This window comes from Dermacentor andersoni, chromosome 7 (genome assembly GCF_023375885.2).
Source record: "Dermacentor andersoni chromosome 7, qqDerAnde1_hic_scaffold, whole genome shotgun sequence".
NCBI classification, from domain to species: Eukaryota; Metazoa; Arthropoda; class Arachnida; order Ixodida; family Ixodidae; genus Dermacentor; species Dermacentor andersoni.
The window spans coordinates 90,644,951-90,666,375 of NC_092820.1; the positions used below are offsets into that span (position 1 = coordinate 90,644,951).

The 21,425-nt window shown below is 43.5% G+C and overlaps 1 protein-coding gene across 2 annotated transcripts in view; it reads left to right on the forward strand.

Moving 5' to 3' along the window:
• The window catches only part of LOC129385710 (uncharacterized), a 95,765-nt gene extending 74,762 nt beyond the window's left edge, over positions 1-21,003 (forward strand). For both annotated transcript variants that reach the window (XM_055072698.2, XM_055072699.2), the window contains 2 exons: positions 12,340-12,562; positions 20,944-21,003. In XM_055072698.2, the coding sequence (XP_054928673.1) occupies positions 12,340-12,562; positions 20,944-20,958 (238 nt within the window). In that variant the 3' untranslated portion in view covers positions 20,959-21,003. The remainder of the gene's footprint in view (positions 1-12,339; positions 12,563-20,943) is intronic.
• The last annotated feature ends 422 nt before the right edge of the window (positions 21,004-21,425 follow it).

The following is a 21,425-nucleotide window of genomic DNA, read 5'->3' on the forward strand; positions in this document are numbered from 1 at the left end:
CGGACTAATCATCCTTGTTTATTAGTTGTTTTCGTCGGAAACTCTTCAGCGTCCGAACGTAGGGGGACAGTGTTGTTGTCAACTTTATTTACCCGACCTCTGGGAGCGCGCCACCGCGATTTCTCTCTGCTGCTTTTAAGCTGGCTCGGTTCTCGCTTTTTACAGCTTGACCAATCCGCGTCGGTCTGTCTGAAGCGACTGCTTGAGTTAACGGTTACATTTTCTTCTGAAGCCGATTGTACGTCCTGACAGCAATCCAGGAGCGCGTCCATAGGTTTAGGTGATCGTACTTCCACTTGCTTCAGGACTTCCGCGTTCAGTCCGTGCATTACTAGTGCTACTACAGCAGAAGGAAGCATAGACTCGGCCACCTTTAAAAGGCGGAGTTTTTCAAAGAAATACTCGACGAGGGAGCCCTGCTTGAATTTAAAATTAAGGGCAGTGTCCTGTCTTCGCACTGGGTTGCTTCGGAATGTCGTCAAGGATTTTTGCTTCCACAGCTTTCAAGAGTTGCCAGCTTCTTCAATAATGTGCAGATTGTATCACTTCCGTGGAACACCTCCTAAGCAACTACGCAGGTTTTTAATGTTATCCTCATTAGTGAGCCAGTTGCTCATCCCATCGGCATATTCATAGACTTCAATCCAACCTCCTGGACTTGAGGACATGCGGTCGAACGCATCGGGCTCTACAAATTTAGTCACCGGCTTCTCATCGTTTAGAGACCTTATAAGCGATGTCACCAGTAGCTTTTCTTGCGCAATCTGTTCTTGCTGCAGCTGAAGAGCATTCAAAACGACGCTCACCTATTCCGTCAAAGACCGTGAACCAGATTCCTTTGGACGCATCGGTTGAAGAACTAATTCGTTGAAGATCGCCAGACGCAAGTTCGCATTCCCAGCACTCTTCAGACGTAGTTCAACAGTGCCCATGGAAGCCTTCTCTAAAACCAGGTTCACTAGTTATGCCGAATTGAGTTCGCGAGGTAGTTTCACCGCTGGTTCATCTTGAGCCTGGTATCTCAAAAAGATTATATTCTCTGCGGAGATCTCTTCAAAGAAAAATGTCACCTACATGTTGGAGTCAGTTGTTGGCTGCGCCAAAATAATGTAGCGTTCCTAATTAAAAAACACAATAGACGTAAGGCATGGCTGTGTCACTGGCGTCCATCTTGTTTCCCTTCATTCTAACCTCATTCTCTCCTTCCCCTGTATCAAGCTTCCTGCGCTTCGTGATCTCCTCCCATGCTCATAAGCTTCACTTATCATTTAGACATTGTCGATAAGAAAAGTCTGATGTCATTGTTTCATTAACAGAACGGGTTAAACAATTCTTGATGCAACTTATTTCATAAATGCTGGAAGGTATACGATAAAGATTCTTTATAGTAGTTAGCTCGTGGGGATGGTACAAAGCATTATTCTTTGTTTCTCGTGTCGAGTATCCTTTTATCCGAACGTAGGTTTGCAAGGTCGAATATGTATGTATTGTATAATCATTATTATATAGTTGATGTACATGAGAAATATTATATTGTACGGACAACTCTTTAGTCTGCACATTATAAGGTAAATTTACCCTACATCATATAGCATTCTTTTGTAGTAAATGTATTTATAATATTAGTAACACATGTTGTACCCAATACAAGATGACAATACTGAAGCAAGGAAAGCACCAATGAATTGTAAAGTAAAATTTTAATTTTACAGGGAGTATATTTCTTAGTCTAGTAATTATACCAACTGCAGGGAAACTTTGGAACAGAGGTACTCTACGTGTTTATACAAAGTTAAATCTCTTGAGAAGAAAGCACCCAGCATTTCAATATTATCAACTTCAATTTTATCATTACCCATGCTTATATTATGTAATCTTGGGATGATTTTGCCCTTACGTGTATATAGGACAACTTTTGTTTTGCGAAAGTTTAGTTTAGGAATATTAGCATCAGCCCATTTTTTTATTTTTGCAAGCGCACAGTTGGTTTTGCGTTCAATATCAGCCGTCAATATACCAGTAATAAAAGCCGACGTGTCATCGGCTAAAGAAATATATCTGGCGTCCTCGTAGCAGAATACAATGCCATTTACATAAACTGTGAAAAGAAGCGGCGCCAAAATGCTGCCTTGAGGTACTCCAGCAAGTATTGACTGTAAGGATGACCTGGTATTGCTTACATTTACATATTGAGTTCTTTGGGAAGGTACGATTTCAGTAGATCGTTTGATATTCCACGCATTCCATATTTTTCAAGCTCAGAAACGAGAATAGAATGAATTATTGCATAGAATGAATTGAAGATTCTAATATACAGAATTTTTTCAATACCTTTAGATATTAGAGGCAAAATCGAGATTGGACGATAGTTGTTAATAAATGTCCTGTTGCCACCTTCAAACACTGGTATAACTCGATCTTCTTGCATGGCCTTAGGGAACACAGCACTGTATACAACGAGATTGTAAATACACCTTCTTACTGGGAAAATTAAATTGAGTACGTGGTTTACGGGCGTAATGTGAATTGCAGTAGTATCTGTGGATTTACTATTTTTTATAGAGTTGATACAGGATAAAACGCGTACGCAATCTCTAGGTTATAACAACAGCAAATTCACTGGGATGGAATTTAATGGACTTGTGTCAGAACTAGTATTGACACTGCTCGCCCGTCTTTGTTCAATAAAGAAGTGATTAACCACGTTTACCATTTCAATACCTGAAAGACCTTGGCCTGCAAGCTCAAGACTATGCAAAGTATGCAAAGATCTATAAGCAATGTTAGGATTCAGGAGCTGCCAAAGGTTTTTCCAGATTTGGTCTGACTTTTTCAAACTGTCACCACAAATATGTTAATATAGTATTTCTTTTTTGCCGTCTTGAGTTTAGATGTAAATTTATTGTGGTATGCTTTAAATTCTTTAAGTACGTAAAGATACTTTGTTTTCACAAAATGTTCATACAGTTCATTCTTCTGCCTAATGATTTGTAATATATCATGATTCACCCAGGGTTTTCATGCCTTGCGCGATTTCCTTACCTTGTTCATTGGAAAGCATTGACGATATATGTTTTTAGGGTATCTATAAAATTGTTGTACGCCATATCACTTTCATTAGATTCATAAGTACTTTCCCATATCTGCTGACTGACGGAGCTACGGAATCGCTCAAGTTGTCTTTGCGTGATTACTTGAGTGAAATGTTGTTCTTTGGTGTTTTCGATATGCGGCAGTTCTTGCGTACTAACATGAATATACCAAAATGATAGTGACATCTCCAAAATTAGGACACTATTCATGCTTGTTATAAATATATACAACAAATATTCACATGTACGGCTGACTCTCGTTGGCCTTGTTATAGCATATATGAAGCCATTTGCTTATATGATTGTCTTAAGCCCATTTAGAATACTCGTAGAAACCAACAAATTCAGATTTACATCTCCTCCTCAAATTAAGTCCACGTTATGAGCATTGCCATATCCTTGAAAACTACAAATCAATGAATGTTAGCGCTGTGCACTTCCTGAATGTGGTCTATAACAAACAGATGACACTGTACTCCCACTGCGCAAGCCTAGGACCTCATAATCAGCAGTTATGTCAGTGAATTAATCAAAGATTTCGCATTAAATATGTTTCTTTACAAGAATACTTTCTTTTAAGTACGGCGGTGAGAATCAGAGAAAGAAGAAATAAACTATTCTAGACAAGTATTCAATGTGCGCAATGAATACGACTTCCGACGTGTTCGACTTCCGGACAAAAATGTTCCCATTGGACGACCAGATGTGCTTCCAGCCACATTATCTCTGTTTGGCGTTCGCCAATCCGAACAGATGTTGAAGTGTTGGGCACAAGTGCTCGTTGACATATACTGGAACACGAGAAGCAAACGCGAGATCGGCTGAAGTAACGCCTTCTTTCCTAGTTCTCTGTAGGAAACTGCACCATTTTTCACGGTGCGTAAACTGTATGATTATATTCGATAATTGATTTCCACCCTGAGATCGAACACGATGACACGCTTCAATTTCACTGTCCACAAGAGGTGCTCCAATGGCTATTGCAAGCTTCTTAGTTATTTCCAGCACACATTCGTTCGGTGAGTGCGGAATGTCCTCTACCTCCACAGTGAGTCGTCTGTAGTACTGCACAGTTTGAACGAGTCTCATCTCGTTTTCCCCGACACCAGTGCGAAGAACCTCACGTTCATTCTGTAACACTTTCACCGCTGCTTTGAGTTTTACATTTTTCGTTCGTACATCATTTAAGGAGGCCTTCATATATTCATAACATGTATTTACGAGGGAAAAGCTAGACTTGATTTTTCTGATATCCTTCCTCATTGTCTCGCTCGAAACTTTCACGCGATACTCGGATCTCGTGTTTTATGTCGTGTTTTATTTCGTCGGTGAGTTCACTCAAATCCTTATACATGGCTAGTGTAACTGTGATACAAGGTATGATTAACTGGTACAAGTTCTGTGGTCGACTGGTACCAAACGGCAGCACACCCACAGCACAACTTTCATGGCCCAACGCATTCTTGGCACCAACATCAGCGGTAATAAAAAATAATAGGACTTCCTGTGTTTAAGGTAATGTGAAAAGATCAACCCACCTGCAAAGATTCCACATACACTTAATTAGAATATGCGCTTACGCCACCGCTGCTGCTGCCACCGAGTCCTGCAATATTAACGAAAATGTTAGCGAAGATGTGTGGTGAACGAAGTTTACCACTGCTGCCCTAATTGTGATCGTTGCCCCCAATCATATACAGCACAATCAACTCGTTTTTCTTCTATTGTATCTTATACAAGGCATTTGTGGTTTCATAGGTGAACCGAAAAAGTCATCTTGCTTATATTCAGGGTGTCCCAAGTACTACGCACCAAGATTGAAAAATACGCAAATGCGACGTAGCTGAACAGAACCAACGTAATATTGTATGCCCTCGCTTGTAGATAATCAGATTATTATTAGCATTCCGTCGAATTACATTTGTCGTGATTGTTTAATCAACTTCTCGAATGTTATTATTACATTAAAAGTATCAAGTATAATTGTAAACCAACATCAAAAAGTCCCGATATAGGTGTTTCTATATGAGTCCTACAAAAAAAATGTTTTTCCGGGCGTGAAAGAAGCCAGAGGATACCGGCAAGGTTGCTCTATCGGCCAGTCGCGGGCTTTTTTTCAGACTCGGAAAACACTTTTATATAGCACGTATATGGCAACGGAAAGCTGTATCAGGAGTTTTTCTTGTTGCTCTACAATTTTCTCATTGACATTGTTCATGTAGATATAATTATTTAGAAGTTGATTATTAAATTATTTAGGACAAAATATGCAATTATCAGGAACTCAAAAAATAATCTGGCTAACTCTAAGCGATGACTAACAACAATACCTTGGTTCTCTCCAGCAACCCGGACGATAAGCACGAATGTACACCGAAGTGCAACCTCTGCGGTGGCCTTCATCCCGCGGCTGACAGAACATGCAAGCAAATGTTCCAAATTGCGTTTGTAGTTAGAAAACGGAGAAGAGAACGGCGGAACGGCGAACAATCCAAACAACTAACTGTGTCGCCAACCCCTCTCAAGCTGGCCCTCAGCAGCTCGCACAGATCCAGGAGCCGATCCCGAGACCCCGGCGGCGACGATGGCGGCTACCAGGACCGTGCCCCTTCTAGGGGCAAGAAAAGCTCACGGAAACAGTCACCCTACAAGGCTATAAATCGCAAACCCTATATGGTGATGGGAAGAGGGAAATCAGCACATTAGTCACCAACAAATGTGCGTTCGTAGCCCACGATCTGAATCTTGACTCCATTAAGGTTGAACACTCGCTCGTTGAAATCATCCCCAGCGGACAATTCAAGACAAGTATATTTATATTTAACATATACAGTACACCCAAAGACCTCAGGCGAAGATTCGCGGCAATTATCAACAGGGCTACAAGCAAGGCCAACACATTCCCACTCCTGGTGGCCGGAGACTTCAACGCTCCGCATCAAGCATCGGAGTACGTACAAGCTAACCGCAAGGGCGTTGACCTATGGCAAACTACAGTCAATAATAACCTCACGCTTATAACAGATCCGGCTTTTCCGACCAGGATCGGCAACTCCTGCTCTAGGCATACCACACCTGATGTCTTTTTCATACGGAATATGCAATCGGCATCTTGGTCCAACCTCCAAGTGGACCTGGGCAGTGATCACAACATCCTGGCCACCTCCGTCATCGTTAGAAGCGGGGACCTCAAAGAATTCGCTATTACAGATTGGGATTATTTTCGCAATATTACGGAAGAGCGAGCACAAACACATGACTCAGCACTTAGCCTTGAGAAGTGGGCTGAACAGTTAAAGGAGGATATCAGCGTGGCTAAAGGAGGATATCAGCGTGGCGACAAAGAAAATCCAGACTGAACTGGAGGTGGACAGGATGAATAGCTGCCTCGCTCATGTTCTAGAAGCTAAAACATCACTGTTGAACAAATGGAAAGGGCAGGAACTAAACAGAAGGATCCGAAAAAAGATCGCGGAGCTCAACAAAACTATAGAAGACCACTGCCACACCTTCAGCAGACAACAATGGGATGAGGTCTGCAATTCCGTTAAAGGCCAGATGAGAGTTCGAGCTTAATGGAACCTACTCAAACATCTGCTCGATGATACCAATACCAAGTCAAACCAAAGACAAGTGATAGTGAAGGTTCTACGCCAGGCATCACAATCAGAGACATTGCAGACCGTACTCGACAGTCTCGCTCGCAAGTATCTGCCACTGGGCAACTCGAGTGACGAAGACTATCCCCCCTACAAAGGCTCATCTTGCCCCGAGCTAGATAAACCCTTCAAGGCATGCGAAGTAAGGGAAAGTCTCCAGAATCTAAATCTCAGGTCAGCCCCTGGTCCTGATGGCATCCCCAACCGCGGCCTCAGAAACCTGGACGATTGCTCTATAGAATGGTTGACAGAGGAGATTAATGGAATATGGGAACGAGGGGTTGCCCGAAGTCCTGGAAAATGGCTTCGGTCATCCTCATTCCAAAGCATGGAAGGCCTCCGAGTCTCTCAGGCCTCAGACCCATTTCCCTCACGTCCTGCGACGGGAAAGTAGCGGAAAGTGTCATACACAATAATATTTCTAAGCACATTGAGAAACAAGGATTGTGTCCGTACAACGTGATCGGCTTTCGTCCGGCCCTGTCGACGCAAGACGTGATGGAGATCATCAAGTGTCAAATCATTGACAACACCACAAGATATATAGGAGGCATCCTAGGCTTAGACCTGGAGAAGGCATTTGACAATGTATCCCATGCTCACATTCTGAACTCCATCTCGGAGCTCAATTTGGGAGACGCCTTCCCCAGATACATAAGCTCGTTCCTACGGGATCACAAGGCCACGCTCAAAATCGGTAACCTCAAGTCCGACGATTTCAGCTTGGGCCCCAGAGGCACGCCACAAGGAGCGGTAGCCTCACCACTGCTTTTTGACCTCGTCATGAAGAAACTATCGCAAAGGCTCTCCGACATAGAAGGGATCAATCATACGCTCTACGCTGATGACATCACAATCAGGTGCACCGGAGGAAGCGAAGGAGCTGTTGAATTAGTCTTACATGAGGTTGTAGATCAAACAGAGATGTACCTCGAAAATACGGGGCTTAGATGCTCCCCGGGCAAGTCTGACCTTCTCCTCTACAGGCCAGTCAGGAGAGGCCCCAAACCTAGGGGTTGGAAACCGTTGTTGGAAATAAACATCAAGCTCCACACTCAAAGTTGCCAAACCATCCCCAGAGTAGACACCATTCGGGTCCTTGGCATGTTCACCAAATCCAATGGCAGTAACAATACGACGCTCAAGAAGCTCACAGCCAAGACTGAGAACATGATCAGACTCAACAACAGTGCCTCGAATAGGCGTGGAGGCTTAATGGAAGACAACCTCCTCAGGTTGTTCCACGCCTTCCTTATGAGTCATATAGTCTATGGGGCAGCCATGCACAACTAGTGTAAGTCCGAGAAGGAAGGATTAAGCACGCTCATTAGAAAAAGTATAAGAAAAGTACTAGGCATTCCGTTACGGGTGAGCACGGACCTCCTCATGCAACTAGGAGTGCACAACACATTGGACAAAGTAATCGAGGCCCAGTAGTCAGCACAACTATCCAGTTTATCCTGTACCCCGGCCGGAAAGAAGATCCTAGCGGTTCTTGGGATCAACCCTATCCTCATGCAATAGCAGAAATATGAAATTTCAGAAGATCAAAGGAACAACATACGAGTTGCACCGCTTCCCCGTAATGTTCATCCTCAACACAACGTAGGCAAACGCCGCGCAAGAGCCTTCGCCCTCCTCAAGCGTACTAAGGACGATCCCTACTCGGCGTGTTTTGTCGACGCAGCCCAATACGGACAGTTGTCTAACTTCGCCATTGCCCTCGTTGATCACAACGGACAGATAGTGAATGCCGCTTCCCTGAAGTGCTCAACACCAACCAGAGTGTAGCACGTCGCAGTTGCTATAGCACTCCTAGACAACAGCAGATCACAAATCTTCGCTGATTCGAGATCGGCGGTCAGGCTTTCGCTTCAGGATCCATCGCTGAGGAGGCTCAAAAGATTCTCAAGAACATGATAATCTCTCCGCACACCCTCACATGGTTTCCGACTCACCTCGACCCCCAGCTCGACTCCTTTCCGAATCTCAATGACATCGCCCACTCCAAAGCGCGCGCACTAACCCTCAACGCGGGAGCAGGATCGAGTTCAGGCTCCGGGGTTCTCGAGTTTCGGGACACTCTCAGTACTTTCAACAAAATTACTACGCACTATCACCTGGGTAGGAGGACTTATCCACCCACTCACAGCAAACTGGCTAGACCTCTGGCGTCAACTTTACGCGTGCTTCAGACTAAGTGCTATCCGAACCTGGCCCTTTTCCACACGGTCACTCCAGAGGCTTTTAGCTCTACTTGCCCCGACTGTGGGGCTGTTAGCAATCTGGTACACATGCTCTGGCGATGCCCCTCGTTAGAGGGATCCTATCGCATCACAGAAGAATAATGGAGCTCTGCCATCCAAAGCTCAGAATATGGACGTCAAACTTGGGCTGTCCAGAGAGCCCACGATGCGGCGGTTAGGCTCGGCCTACCAGTCCCCACGAGGGAGCGGCCCGCAGCTCTGCCTTAGGGCAAAGCTTCTCAGGACCATCTAATTAAAGTTCTTTGTCTGTATGCCTGTCTGTCTGTCTGTCCAGCTACACGCCATTTGCATATCTATAAATCCTGATACTTGAAAGTTTAGACACCCGCTATAAAGGAATAAGTGGCAGGTTATCACACCATACGCAGAACAATCGGTTAATCGGGCTGCTGAACTTCCGGAATAGTCTGGCATTCCTGGAAAAGCTAGAAGCCACTTTAAAAAAATAGGGATGCTATATTGCTAATGCGTATGCAAAAGAAAACGGGTAAAGGTTAGCTATATAACCTAAAGAAGCACTTGAAATTTTTATATTGAAAAAAAAACATATGAACTTTTTAGACATATGCGGTCAGCGTGTTAAAGTGGGTTGTTTTCAAGTTGAGAGACAGCCACCTAAAACGTGTTATGGCATTTTATTGGGCATTAAAATGTCTACATTTCAAATAACCAATGACAAGACATGAAACATTAGTAATGGTAACCTAACGTAGTTATTTAATGACTGCATGACTGATATCATTGACGGCGCGCACGATTGAAGGCTAACGCTGTGATACTGGACAAAGTGATACTAGTCGCTAGTGACTCAATACTACCAGCTCCTAGTTTTTATAGTTAAATCACTGTTTAAGTGAGTTCGCATTTGATATCCAAGATACTATGCTCTGCAAAGCACAAGGACATCCAACCAAGCGTATCACTAGTGATAATTGGAAAAACTGGAGTTGTCAGTTCGCAATGGTAACGTAAGAAATAGATATAGAATCAGTTTTTCAGGGTTACAGATGATAACGTATATTAACTAAGGATGCCATTTTCTAAATAAGCAAAGCAATTTCTGACCGCTTATTTCTCAACCTTACTGTCGCCTAGTCACTATGTATGAATCATCACTTGTAGGACCTTTCATTTGATATAATAACGCTATGTCACATGAAACAGCTTTCCGTTTATGATAACCCATGACATGTGGTAATCAGTCAGCAGTGGTAATGAAATGGATACTCCAATAATGACTGCTGGATTGTTATCAATTATGAATTGCGCTAATGAATACTTCCATTGAACCAGTAAAATAAATGATTAATTATCACTAATGACTGAATCCTACCAGTTCCCCGTTGGCATAGTTTATTGACTACTTTTATTACACTTATTTCATATCAAAGACAGTTGGGTGTTCAAAGCATGGAGGACCTAAAAGATTATGTTAGAAACTAGTGAATACTAGTGACTGTAGTCCTATTAGTCGTGAGCTGTACACGCCTAGTAAATTTCACGATGCCTCAAAGTGTGATTAATAATTGACTTTCATAACGCCGTGTTCAATTGGAGGCTACCGAGGGCCTTGCAGAAAAATTTATTTCTGTGCACTAGTGATCAAAGCCTACTACTGCTTAGTGATCACTAAATTACTGTAAGATGTTTCGGTTGATAGTGACGGCGTCGTCGGGCATGCGTCGTTCCCTCTCTTAAAACTTCATGCTAACGTTTTCCTGACATTGTTTGCTCGAATATACCTCACGTAGAAATGTTTTATCAAAGCTTTCTTGACGTTCATTACAACGTAAACCCCACGTTACTTTAGTTTGCTTGGGGGGAAACGACTGTAATAGCCGGGCTCCATCCCACCACCTTATACAAAGTAGCAGTCCATCATAACCACTGAACCGACAAGATCATTTCCGGGAGGTATAAATTAGTTGTGTACATCAGTGTACATTCTGTTTCTTTACGATTTTATCAATTCTTAGCAAGGAGGCAACAGCGCGCTCTATGGCGTGTCATTTGCATAAAGAAATAAATGGCATCGGACTTGCACCTACACGGTCAGCTTGCGAAAAGAATGGAACTATTCTAGTCTAGTCGAAACCTTAAGGGAAGCAGGTCTTGGAACATTGACCAGATTCACGTTAACTTCTGCCTTTGCTACTGTCACTCACCAAGGCCCAAAAAAAGGTTCTCTGCGTGTACGCGCCACAGGTGGAAAAATAAAGAAAAACGAATTGATGCCTGTGGCGCGGAGCACTTCATGCACTTCGTGCAAATTCTCAAATAAATTTTTACGCTTAGGATATCTCAGATGTCAAGCGTGTTTATGCATATCCTGAAAAATGAACCCAGTGACCGAGCGATGGTACCAAATATGGGCATCAGCGCAAAGTGTAAAAACATGTCAGAAATAGGAATTGATCCCGGAGCTGCGGCGTTCGATACAATCATGCTTCCCCATCGCCACGGCGGCTCTGCGGTTCTGGCTAACTAAATACGTGCCTAGTGCATGTGTCATCGTACACGTCATGTCGGAGCTCTCGGGCTGACTAAATATGTCGCATAGTGCTTGCATTACTGCGCACTTGACGGCGCTTCCAACGTGAATGACGCGGCGCCATGTCATGAGTAAATAAAGTGGGGGTAAAAAGTTCATCCTTCTGCAGCCAAATTACCCGGATGTTCACAGTGTGTAGCCAACGTGCACACAACCACATACACCGGATAAGCAGAAAGAACTTTAATGGATGTCGAAAACATAGGTAGAGAATATTTCACCGCAGGAACTATAATGATGTTGAATTCCCGCACGTAAACGGTCTCGGGTGTCTCTGCCTAATTTTTTCGAAATGAGCTTTTCAATCTACGACAACTGTAGGGAGAAAAGGATTTTTTTGCTTCTATAGGACACCCGGTGTAGCCACATGACACTTCGGTCGACAAAAAATTTAGCCGAGGTGTGGGATGGAAGGGGGACGGACAGGCTGGTGGGGCAGGGTGTTTTTTTTTTTTTGTTTCTGCGACATTCTGCACCAACAATCTCGAAGCGGGACCGAGCGTCTTGTACGCCTATCACTTACAGCATGACGGTTGATTGCTATTAGACCAACCGGCCAGTCATATCGCGTTGTGCGTTGAAAGCGAATGTTGTGGGACTGCTTTCTTGGAATTCTGTTTTTCTTTCACTACACTGCGTACCTGATTACTCGAATTTTGTATCTTTACGACTCGTACGCCATGCCCGGATTTGCTGGATTTGCACGTGCGATTCGGTTTTGACTCTCCAAGGCGGCATAATTCTGATGTATCTTTTTTGTTTCATTTCAGTCTCACGATTGCATTTAATGATGAAAACCAGCGCAGGAGCCACCATTATGATTCAGCGAAGTTGACGCCTGGTGAAATATTCACGGTGTATATTCGTAACACGCCGGTGGGGTGGCTTATATATCCAAGTTTTCAGGCAACGCCAGACCTCCTAGTACATGAATTCTATGATAGTCTCATCTCGCCTATATTCTCCCCAGCAGGCATCTTAATGATGAACATGGTAAGTATAAATGACAAAAAGTACAGGTGTATCAGGCGCAGGGTTACAAATTCATTGTACCACCTACAGATCTCTAAGAGTCGCTGAGGGCCCCAAGTTCCCGGCCACCATACGCGAAATCGATCCAAACCATCGGTGGGCTCTAATCATAAGGTTGAAGAGTCAATCACCGTTTTCACCACCACCATCCTCATATATGTATGGTGGGAATACACAAACAGCAGGAACCAGGAATACGAGGAATGTTGATTTAATTACATCCGCATTCACGCGTGCACCCTTCACTAGCATGGAGCTATTTGGCCATACATGACCCATTCATCATTAAACATCAAACATTCATTCATGCGATGAAGACATTGGCCTTCTCATTCTTTTTAGAGCCCCACGGCGAAATTCTGTCAGTGTATTATACCTAGAGAGACTATCGCCCCATTGTTCAGCTACAGGAAATTGTCATGGTAAAAGAGACGTGCAACGGTATGCAACAATTTAGCGCAACTGCTACGTTTAGCCAGGTCGTGTGCAAGCCTGGAAACCACTTTAACTAGGATATGATGCCGCACATTCTCCTGGGTGCTAAGGCGAACTCGAATGACAAGGGCTAATTGACCTGATCCCGTCGTTGTTGTCTAATACATTGAAAAGCGTCTTATGCGCAAAAACAACCTGCACCGTAGGTTTTCTAAAAAATTTCTGCCAAGGGATGTAACTTCAAACACATACTTTCTCATCAGCCTTATAGTTGATGCATCTAGTGGGAAATTCTTACATTGCGCGTCATAATGCGGTTTGCTGGAGGATTTCCGCGTAAACTTTAACACTCTGAGTGGAAGCTTCAGCGTTCATGCCTAAATTACTGCAGTCACGCGGTACTGGTGAAGCATTGTGGTCATTTCGCGGCCATCAAGAAGGCTAAATGACGTTCTTCGCGCAATTTTTTTGTGTGGTGGCGTATGATACGTGAATGTGGCATAAACTGTTTCATATTTCGACAACAACGCCTCCATAGCCGACTTCACACGCATTTGGAGTAGCTGGAGTCTACATACCTTCTAACCCCTTTAAATAATAAAAGTCACAGGTATGCGCGTCACCCGGAGCACAGAGTAAACTATTACATTGGCTCCACAGGATCTCCATGTTCGGCAGCACGTACTACAGGTTATTCAGTGCGAAGTCTCTTCCCATGGTTTCTACGTGAAAGGCTCGATGCGACTCTTCCTTGGGTGTTTTCGCCGCTGACACTGATGGCACAATTTCTCCGCGACGAAGGGCCGCTGTCCTTCTTGTTGGAAAGAATCCTTGAGAAGAAAAGCGTAGTGCCACGAAAGACGGGCTGTGCGGCGACAATGCCTACGATATGGCGCCAGCGTAGAGCACCCGTCTATATTGAAAAAAAGCATTGCATGAGCGGAGATCTGTCTGTGTTGGCTGCTGTGAATTGCGCCCACCCATCTACGGTCTGCATCTTAATATCTCCCGATTAGCGAGGCAGTCGTGCCACACTTCGCTCCATTTGCAATGTGCTGTACGAGACAGATTGTCCACGCCAGCTACGTTGCTCACAATGTTCCCTTCGAAGTATAAATCGGTCACCTACATTACAATTATACAAAATATTGACACGGGAAATGAAGACACACATAGAGCTGTACTGAACTTCCGCATTAGAGGATAATCGTAGGTGAATTTTTGTCTTTGTCTATAAAAACCCCGATCACAAATCGCTTTAAGATCCATTTCTGCGTCCCAGCACTAATTCGCACTGGAAGTACCCCGCAGCTGTTTTCTAGGCTAGAGAGCGAGAGAATGCTCTTTATTGAAAATGCAGAGTGTTTTGCCAGCATATTTTTGCCTGCATGCTACTGTGCAAGGGATGGCACGAAGGAAAAGAAACGCCCTAAAAGAAGGTGGCAGAAGAAAAAAAGTAATATAAAAAAAACATGTGGCTGGTAATGTGATGTTATCAGTAGTATAGTAAGTGTCCGATGCGACGCATGTATCTGGTAAATGCAAAATAAAATAAAACCAAAGTCTTAATGACACGATGCACGTAAGTCTTAGTTTGGACACCAAACGAATTGATTCAATACATAAAAACAAGAAGTCCAGGGCATTTTGCTGTTTTGATTGGCAAGGCGAGGGACTCAGCTTCTCAGTCAATGTCTAGGGGCAATGGTCTGTCTTTTTTATGTTCATCGTACATTGATATCGCTCGTCTCTGCAGGTCGGGAACTCGAGCAAAATATGCGCTTGAGATTCTACCACGCCACAGTTCTCACAACATGATTTTGTGGTCTGGCCATTGCAGAAAAGAAGATTGTTCGCCTATGCAACGTTAAGTCAAAACCGGTGGTAGTGGGTCTCCAAATGCCATGGTATACATTGTGGTAGCCTTGATTGGAGTTCTGGGTCAATGTTGATGAAATGCCTGTGATTATCTGAAGGTAAAGACCACCATGTACGTCGTTCAATGAATAAACATAGCTTCGCCAAAGCAGCAGCTTCAATTTGAGGGAAAACACTTTTATAAATTTTATGCGACCATGTTCTTTGCGTGCTGCCTCATCCGCCTTTACATTACCTACTATTCCGCACTTTCCTGGAAGCCTCTGAAATGCTATCGCATGTCCAGCGCTAGATGCGATGTGGTGTAGGCATGCTATATCCTGGGCCAAAAGTGTAATTTCTTGATTAAGTACTTTTCGTGCAAAGCTCTGGAATGCTTCTTTCGAGTCTGTTAAGATTGTCTATTGTTCTTGAAGTTGCTATATTACGTATTTTAGTACCTGTTTCGTCCCGTATCACTCAGACAATGTTAAGGGCGCTACTTGCTCTAAACGCCATGAAAATGGCTGGTCTGTGGAAGGAAAGAAAATACCTCAGGAAGAACTATGTGGCCTAGAAGAACCGCCAGTAAATGTGTGCTTCCTAGTGGAGCACTTCTCGCTCACGCAGACCAGGGACATCTGTAAGGTAGCGGGTTGAGGCATGTTCTTCCTGGACTCTATTCCACGGATGTACTTTCGAATGCGTAGAGGAGACATTATCCACAGCGGGAAATTTGGCGGCGTTATCTGTCGTGTCTATTTGAGGATACATAGTGACATTTCGCAACAGGTTGCCCAAATCCAGAATTGTTTTCCATTTTGATTTTGCTCAAGAAATGATTCTTTCTTTGGACCAGGTGTCTTATGCGTATGCGGACGGTTTCCTGATTCGTAACAAGTCAAAACTGAAACAGTGGGCCTCGGCTAGTTTACCAATACAAGAAGACCCCTTCGAATGACCAATGCAAACACGCAGTCTATTGTTACCTGCCGATTCCAAGCTTTTATGATTAGTTGGCAACAGTCACTGCACGATAGGAAGACCGTAGTGTAGATGGTCATCAACGTAAGCATTATGAAGCATCGCGATCGACCGGCAGTCGCCACCCTACCAAGGTACAGCAATATAAATAATAATTTCGAATGCGCCGGGGATTCTGCCCCGTAACATTTTCACATCCGGTGTCCAGCAGATGTTACGATTGATCAAGACACCCTTAAAGCGATGTGTCCGTACGTAGGGAAGGGCTCGACCTACAAGCATCAGCGTGTAGCCATCTATGCGCTTTCAAGTTAAGGCCATAGCGATGCTTCTCTCTGGTGATAGATGTAGCGACGCGATCTAAGGTACAATGACATGCTGAAAAGCGCGTGCTGTTGCCGCTGCTGACTTACACGATGGGATTTTACCGTTTTCATATACAGATATTACCAGCGTACAGTGTGATATGTACTCTAGTTTGTAGACTCTACTTCAAATTAACTAGAGCGATGTTGAGTAGAAAAAGGGCCGAGGACTACCCTTGTGAAACTACTTTTTCAACAATATAGCAAGGTGTCATACCTTCAGGGGTTACCGTACAAACTTGCCGTCCTTCGAGATAATTGATAGCCATGTATAAAGGAGTCCTCCAAGGAAGAGCTTCAAGGGCCTGGAGAACTGAGTGATGTAAGACATAATCGAAGGCGGCTTTGATGTCAAGAAAGATGATGGTTGGAATATATCGAGTAGTTAGTTGGTCTTTTATGGAGGAAATCAAAGAAATCAAGGAAATCAATTATATTTTCCAGTGCTGATGTATTCCACCGAACGCCATTCATTTCTTTGGGACCGATGACCCGCGTTTAAACGAACAATGTGATTCGCCTTTGAATCACTTTCTCCATTAGTTTCCCAACACAGCTGAGCAGGGCGATAGGTTCGAAATATTTGTAGCTGGTTGGCTGCTTCCCAGACATAATGACATGCACAATTTCATCGAGTTTCAATTCGGCAGGCACTGTACCACTTGTGCATGAAGTATTGTGTATTTCCTGCACTCGAAGAAGACAGTGATGAGAAATGTGTTATAGGTTAATAGCTCACTTCGTCTACGCCGCGAGAAGACTTTTTCTTGGTATCAGCTATAGCCGTTGAAAGTTCTTCCATGGCGAGGGGGAGGTCCATTGCATCAATAAACGTTCGCAAAGGTTGTCTGTAAGCCGAAGACATGCTGCACGTACCATGATGCCCAGATCCAGAAATAAGGATACGGTACTCTTCTGCACTTTGTTTCACGGTTAATCTTGTAGTATGTCGTGTAGTCCTCCGGTTAGTCCTGTTTCACGGTTGGTCATGTCACGGTTAGTTTACTGTAGATATAAACCCAGGCTCAACTACGGTGCTGCCTTAAAGGTCATTCAAGTAGAGTGGTGTCAGTAGTCTATGCGGGAATTCTCTAGCGCGCAAAAGCTGCACAGGAACTGGTCGCCAATAAAGCGCAATTTTTAGCTTCGCTTTTTTGGCCGAGGAAATGTGCATCTAAGTGAACATTAGCAGCACTAACGCCGTACATACATGCTCTGAAGACAACAATAAACATGATAGTGTTTGTCAAAAATTGCCCGTATTAAATTCTTTCTTCGCCCATCTTTCCTTATAAATCACAAGCACCAATGGGTAATCGATAGACATCTATCAACTTCTTTCCCGTTTGCCTTTGCATTTCTCTAGGTTCCTTAGCGGTAAAAATTGGTGGTGGTTGGAATAGGCCACCCTGCGCTCCATATAGATTAGAGAAATACGATAAACGGACTTGCTAAAATTTCTGTTCTAGGAAATAAAATTTCCTGTAGGTGGTAAGCCCAACCACTTTTAATTACACTTGAACCAAAGCTTTTACGGCTGTTGTCATTAGCATCGCCTATCCGGTCGTTGTACGACGTAAAAATAAAGAAAACGCCGTTGATGGCCAGACACAGCAAACACTAGTTGATAGGAAATTCGAGGACGAAAACAGGGGACATGTGCACTGCGTGTGGAAGCACAATATATTATTTGCCAAGACAATATCTTACTTGGGATGTTACCAGCGTTTTTGCACATTGGGTAAATTTTGTTTAGCGTATTTATAACCTGCTTCACGCCTTGTTGGGCCTATAAGGAAGCGAGCGCATTCTATGTATAGGTGTCACTGAGACCAATGCGTGTGCCACAGGTTATGGGACCGTGTGGTTACTGGCTGGGTACGGGCACCTGAGGTACGTAGGGCGCACGTAACTATGATGATGATGACGATATATATGATGATAGTTGTGATGTTGACGGATACGGTGCCAATAATGATAACCGGTGTCAGCAATTTGGAAGGCGATTCGAGGTGTTGGCGATCTCGATCAAATGATATCGCTCAAGCGCGGCTCCTACAATACATCATATTGTTCCTACGCTAGAAATGCCTTGGAAGGCATTGTCTTTGACCGTATTCAACTATAGGCCGAATTTACTGAGAAGTTTTCAATAACCCTGCGTCTGATTATGTCTTACGCCAACTAGTCACTGTCACTGGAGGAAACAATGGAAGAATACAAAGCCAAGCTTCACGAGTGATTCAGTAATTATGCGAGCTCCACGAACGCTTGGAAATGATGTAAGCAAAGCGTTGTGCGCTATTTGTATTGGTTGTCACAATGTGCAATAGTGTTAATGGCGAATGTATAATTTCTTAAGCGTTAATCTAATACGAGAGTGGTGAGGGGATCTTAAACGTTACCTTTTGCCGACCACTGCTGTTTGCCGGCGTAGTTGACAGAAGACACAAAGATTCGTCTTTGGCTGAGGCGTAGTTCTGCGCCACGTTTCATAATATCCAAGAGGCTTAGAATTGTCTTTGGCTCACATGGAACATCGCATTGTCGCATAAATGGTATTCTTTAATTGAATTATAGACATGTACGTGCCAAAACGCCAAGCGGATAAGGCACGCCGTAGTGGCGCCCGTGCATACACCCTGGGGATTTTCAACGTGTTCTTAACGAGTCTTACTGCGTTTCGCCCCCGTCGAAAGGCGGCTGCCGCGGACTGGATCACACCCTCCACCTCGAACATTGTCGTAGGCGCAAAGATACCGCAGCGGATAGAGAAGAGTTAATTTTATGCGCTAGCAGTTCCATAGTGTCACCTAAGTGATGCGGAGCTTTAATGCCGCTTAGCGTCGGCGCATCAAGCGTCAGTTGTCCGCTTGACAAAGTTGCGTTATGTTTATTTTTCAGAAATATCAGAACCGCACGGTACCGTAGCTTGAACCTCAATTTATCGAGTTGTTCTGCAAGTACTATTGCGTCCAGTAGTAGCTTTCCTCGCCCACTCACTCCTTCCCTTCCACATGAATTAAGACTGAGATCAAAGAGTGCTAAGGCTGTCATTCACTCGTTTCAGGACTGCGCTATTCTGCCTGTTCTCTGGCTACTATCCCCACCTCCTCTCTTCCATTCAAACTACCTCCCAACTGGATTGTTGCATGTTAGTGTTAAAGGTTATGCGCTGCAGTTTCTGCAATGTTTTTGTGGAGGATCACGGATAATATTAGCTGTCAACAGGGTATTGCGACGACCTCCGGGTAGCTTCAGAAGGAAAAGTGCAGATGTCAAGTGCGCTAAATGTCCAAACGTGTTTGTCGCACCATCTGCTCTGTCACGTGCCTTCCATGTAGTTCCATGTTCCATGTCACGTGGCTTGCATATATGCATCTCTGTACCACCTCCAAAGCGGCGTCCGAGATAGCGACGGCAGCAAGAGCAATGGGTAAATGAAAGGAAGAGGCAAAACAGAGCGTCACATTAAAATGCAAATTAGAGCGACAACACACTAATCCATGGTCTAATGTGAGCTACAACAAATAGATGGGGCATCACTAGTAAACACAAATATGGTTTGACATTAGAGTTTGTCAAAGAAAGGAAAATGAGACGGCAATTTGCTACAGGTATTTGGCATCAACTACTTGCAAGTACAACATGCAGTACGGTATATGCAATGTACACCGCAGTTTAGGACATGTTGAACATTGCAGGCCCACACCTAAAAGAAACGGGTCGAGGCTCATCGCTCCTGCTTCAACCGTGGACCATACGAGTGTATGCGTGTTTCCCTGTTTATTAAACTAGCAGAAAAAAACGTTTTCGCTACATCAAGAAAACTTTAAGGCACCCAAACTAGTATCTGACCGTTTTACCGGCGTGACTTTTGTGAGCGTCGTTTTTGCTATTATTGCGAAGCACGAGATGGCAATGCAAAACATCCCGGCAATGGCGGCCGCCTTTCAATGAGGGAGAAATGAAAAAATACCTTGTACTTACATTCAGGTGGACGTTAACATACCTGTCATGTCCGCGCAAACTCTTCAAATTAACACTTCATCGAACGTATTATTTTGACAGGTAAGTAATACATGATGTCTTCTGATACCTATTGCTAGAACAAGAACAAAAATGCGCTTCAGACAGTTTTGGAATCTCACTTATAGAAATATGACAATATAAACGCATCTTTGCAAAATATTTTCAGGTTTTGAATAGGTTTGTATATCAGTCACAGGAATTCCGGGATTAATGAACAGAAAGTAAGAGATACGTGTAGAAGTGACATATCAAAATGACCAAAACAACTTGTTCTTAACGAGGCGCAGTAGCAAGGCAACACTCATCCCATCAATTGTTTTATCTGTTTTGTTTACATCAAATTTTCTTCGCGCACTCGTCAAATATAAGCGCTTAAAGAAACACTTTTGCCTCTAAAACGTCACTGCGTAGTTGTTGGATCTGCTTGGCCATTCCATATCACCCGTCACGCTACGTTGTTGTCGTCGTGAAGGCAAATGTATATTGACATCCGCTGTTTTTCTGGATCTTCTCTGCAGTATTTGTTGTTTGTATCATAACTCTGTTACCTACAACGCCTCAAAATATAGTTCAATAAATTATTTGGACTCGGTAGTTTCTATTTCTAATGACACGTTGTTATTGTGACGCTTTATTTTGTAATATGCGTCTTTTTCACCGTTTTTCCAGGAATCCTCCTACTAAACCTAATTGGTGCCATTGCAGGAATAAACAGATTCTACTCTATTACTCGTGGAGCTTGTTTTCTTTGAGTGTTTATTTCTAAGGCGTAGGCATGAACTCATCAATGAGAAGCATTTGTGTCGCTGGAAGAGGAAAACTCGATTGTGGAAAGCGAGAAGAGATTAAAGCGATTACACATCGTAAGTCGTTATATTTGTTACACTGAACGAGGAACTGTGACGACCACCTGCATCTGATACCGCTCCTGGTATAGTCATTTTTGTAGTATCCGCGGTATTTGATTGCAATATTCCTTATCTGTTAGGCAAAATTCATAATGAAAACTAAATCTTCACTCGTGATTAAACCCGTGTAGATTAGTAACAGGAGCATGTAAATATTATAGTTCAGAAATGGAATCTACAAACACATCTTTATGGCCACTTTTCGTTCTATATTTGCAATGGGTTTCTAAATTCTCTTCTTAT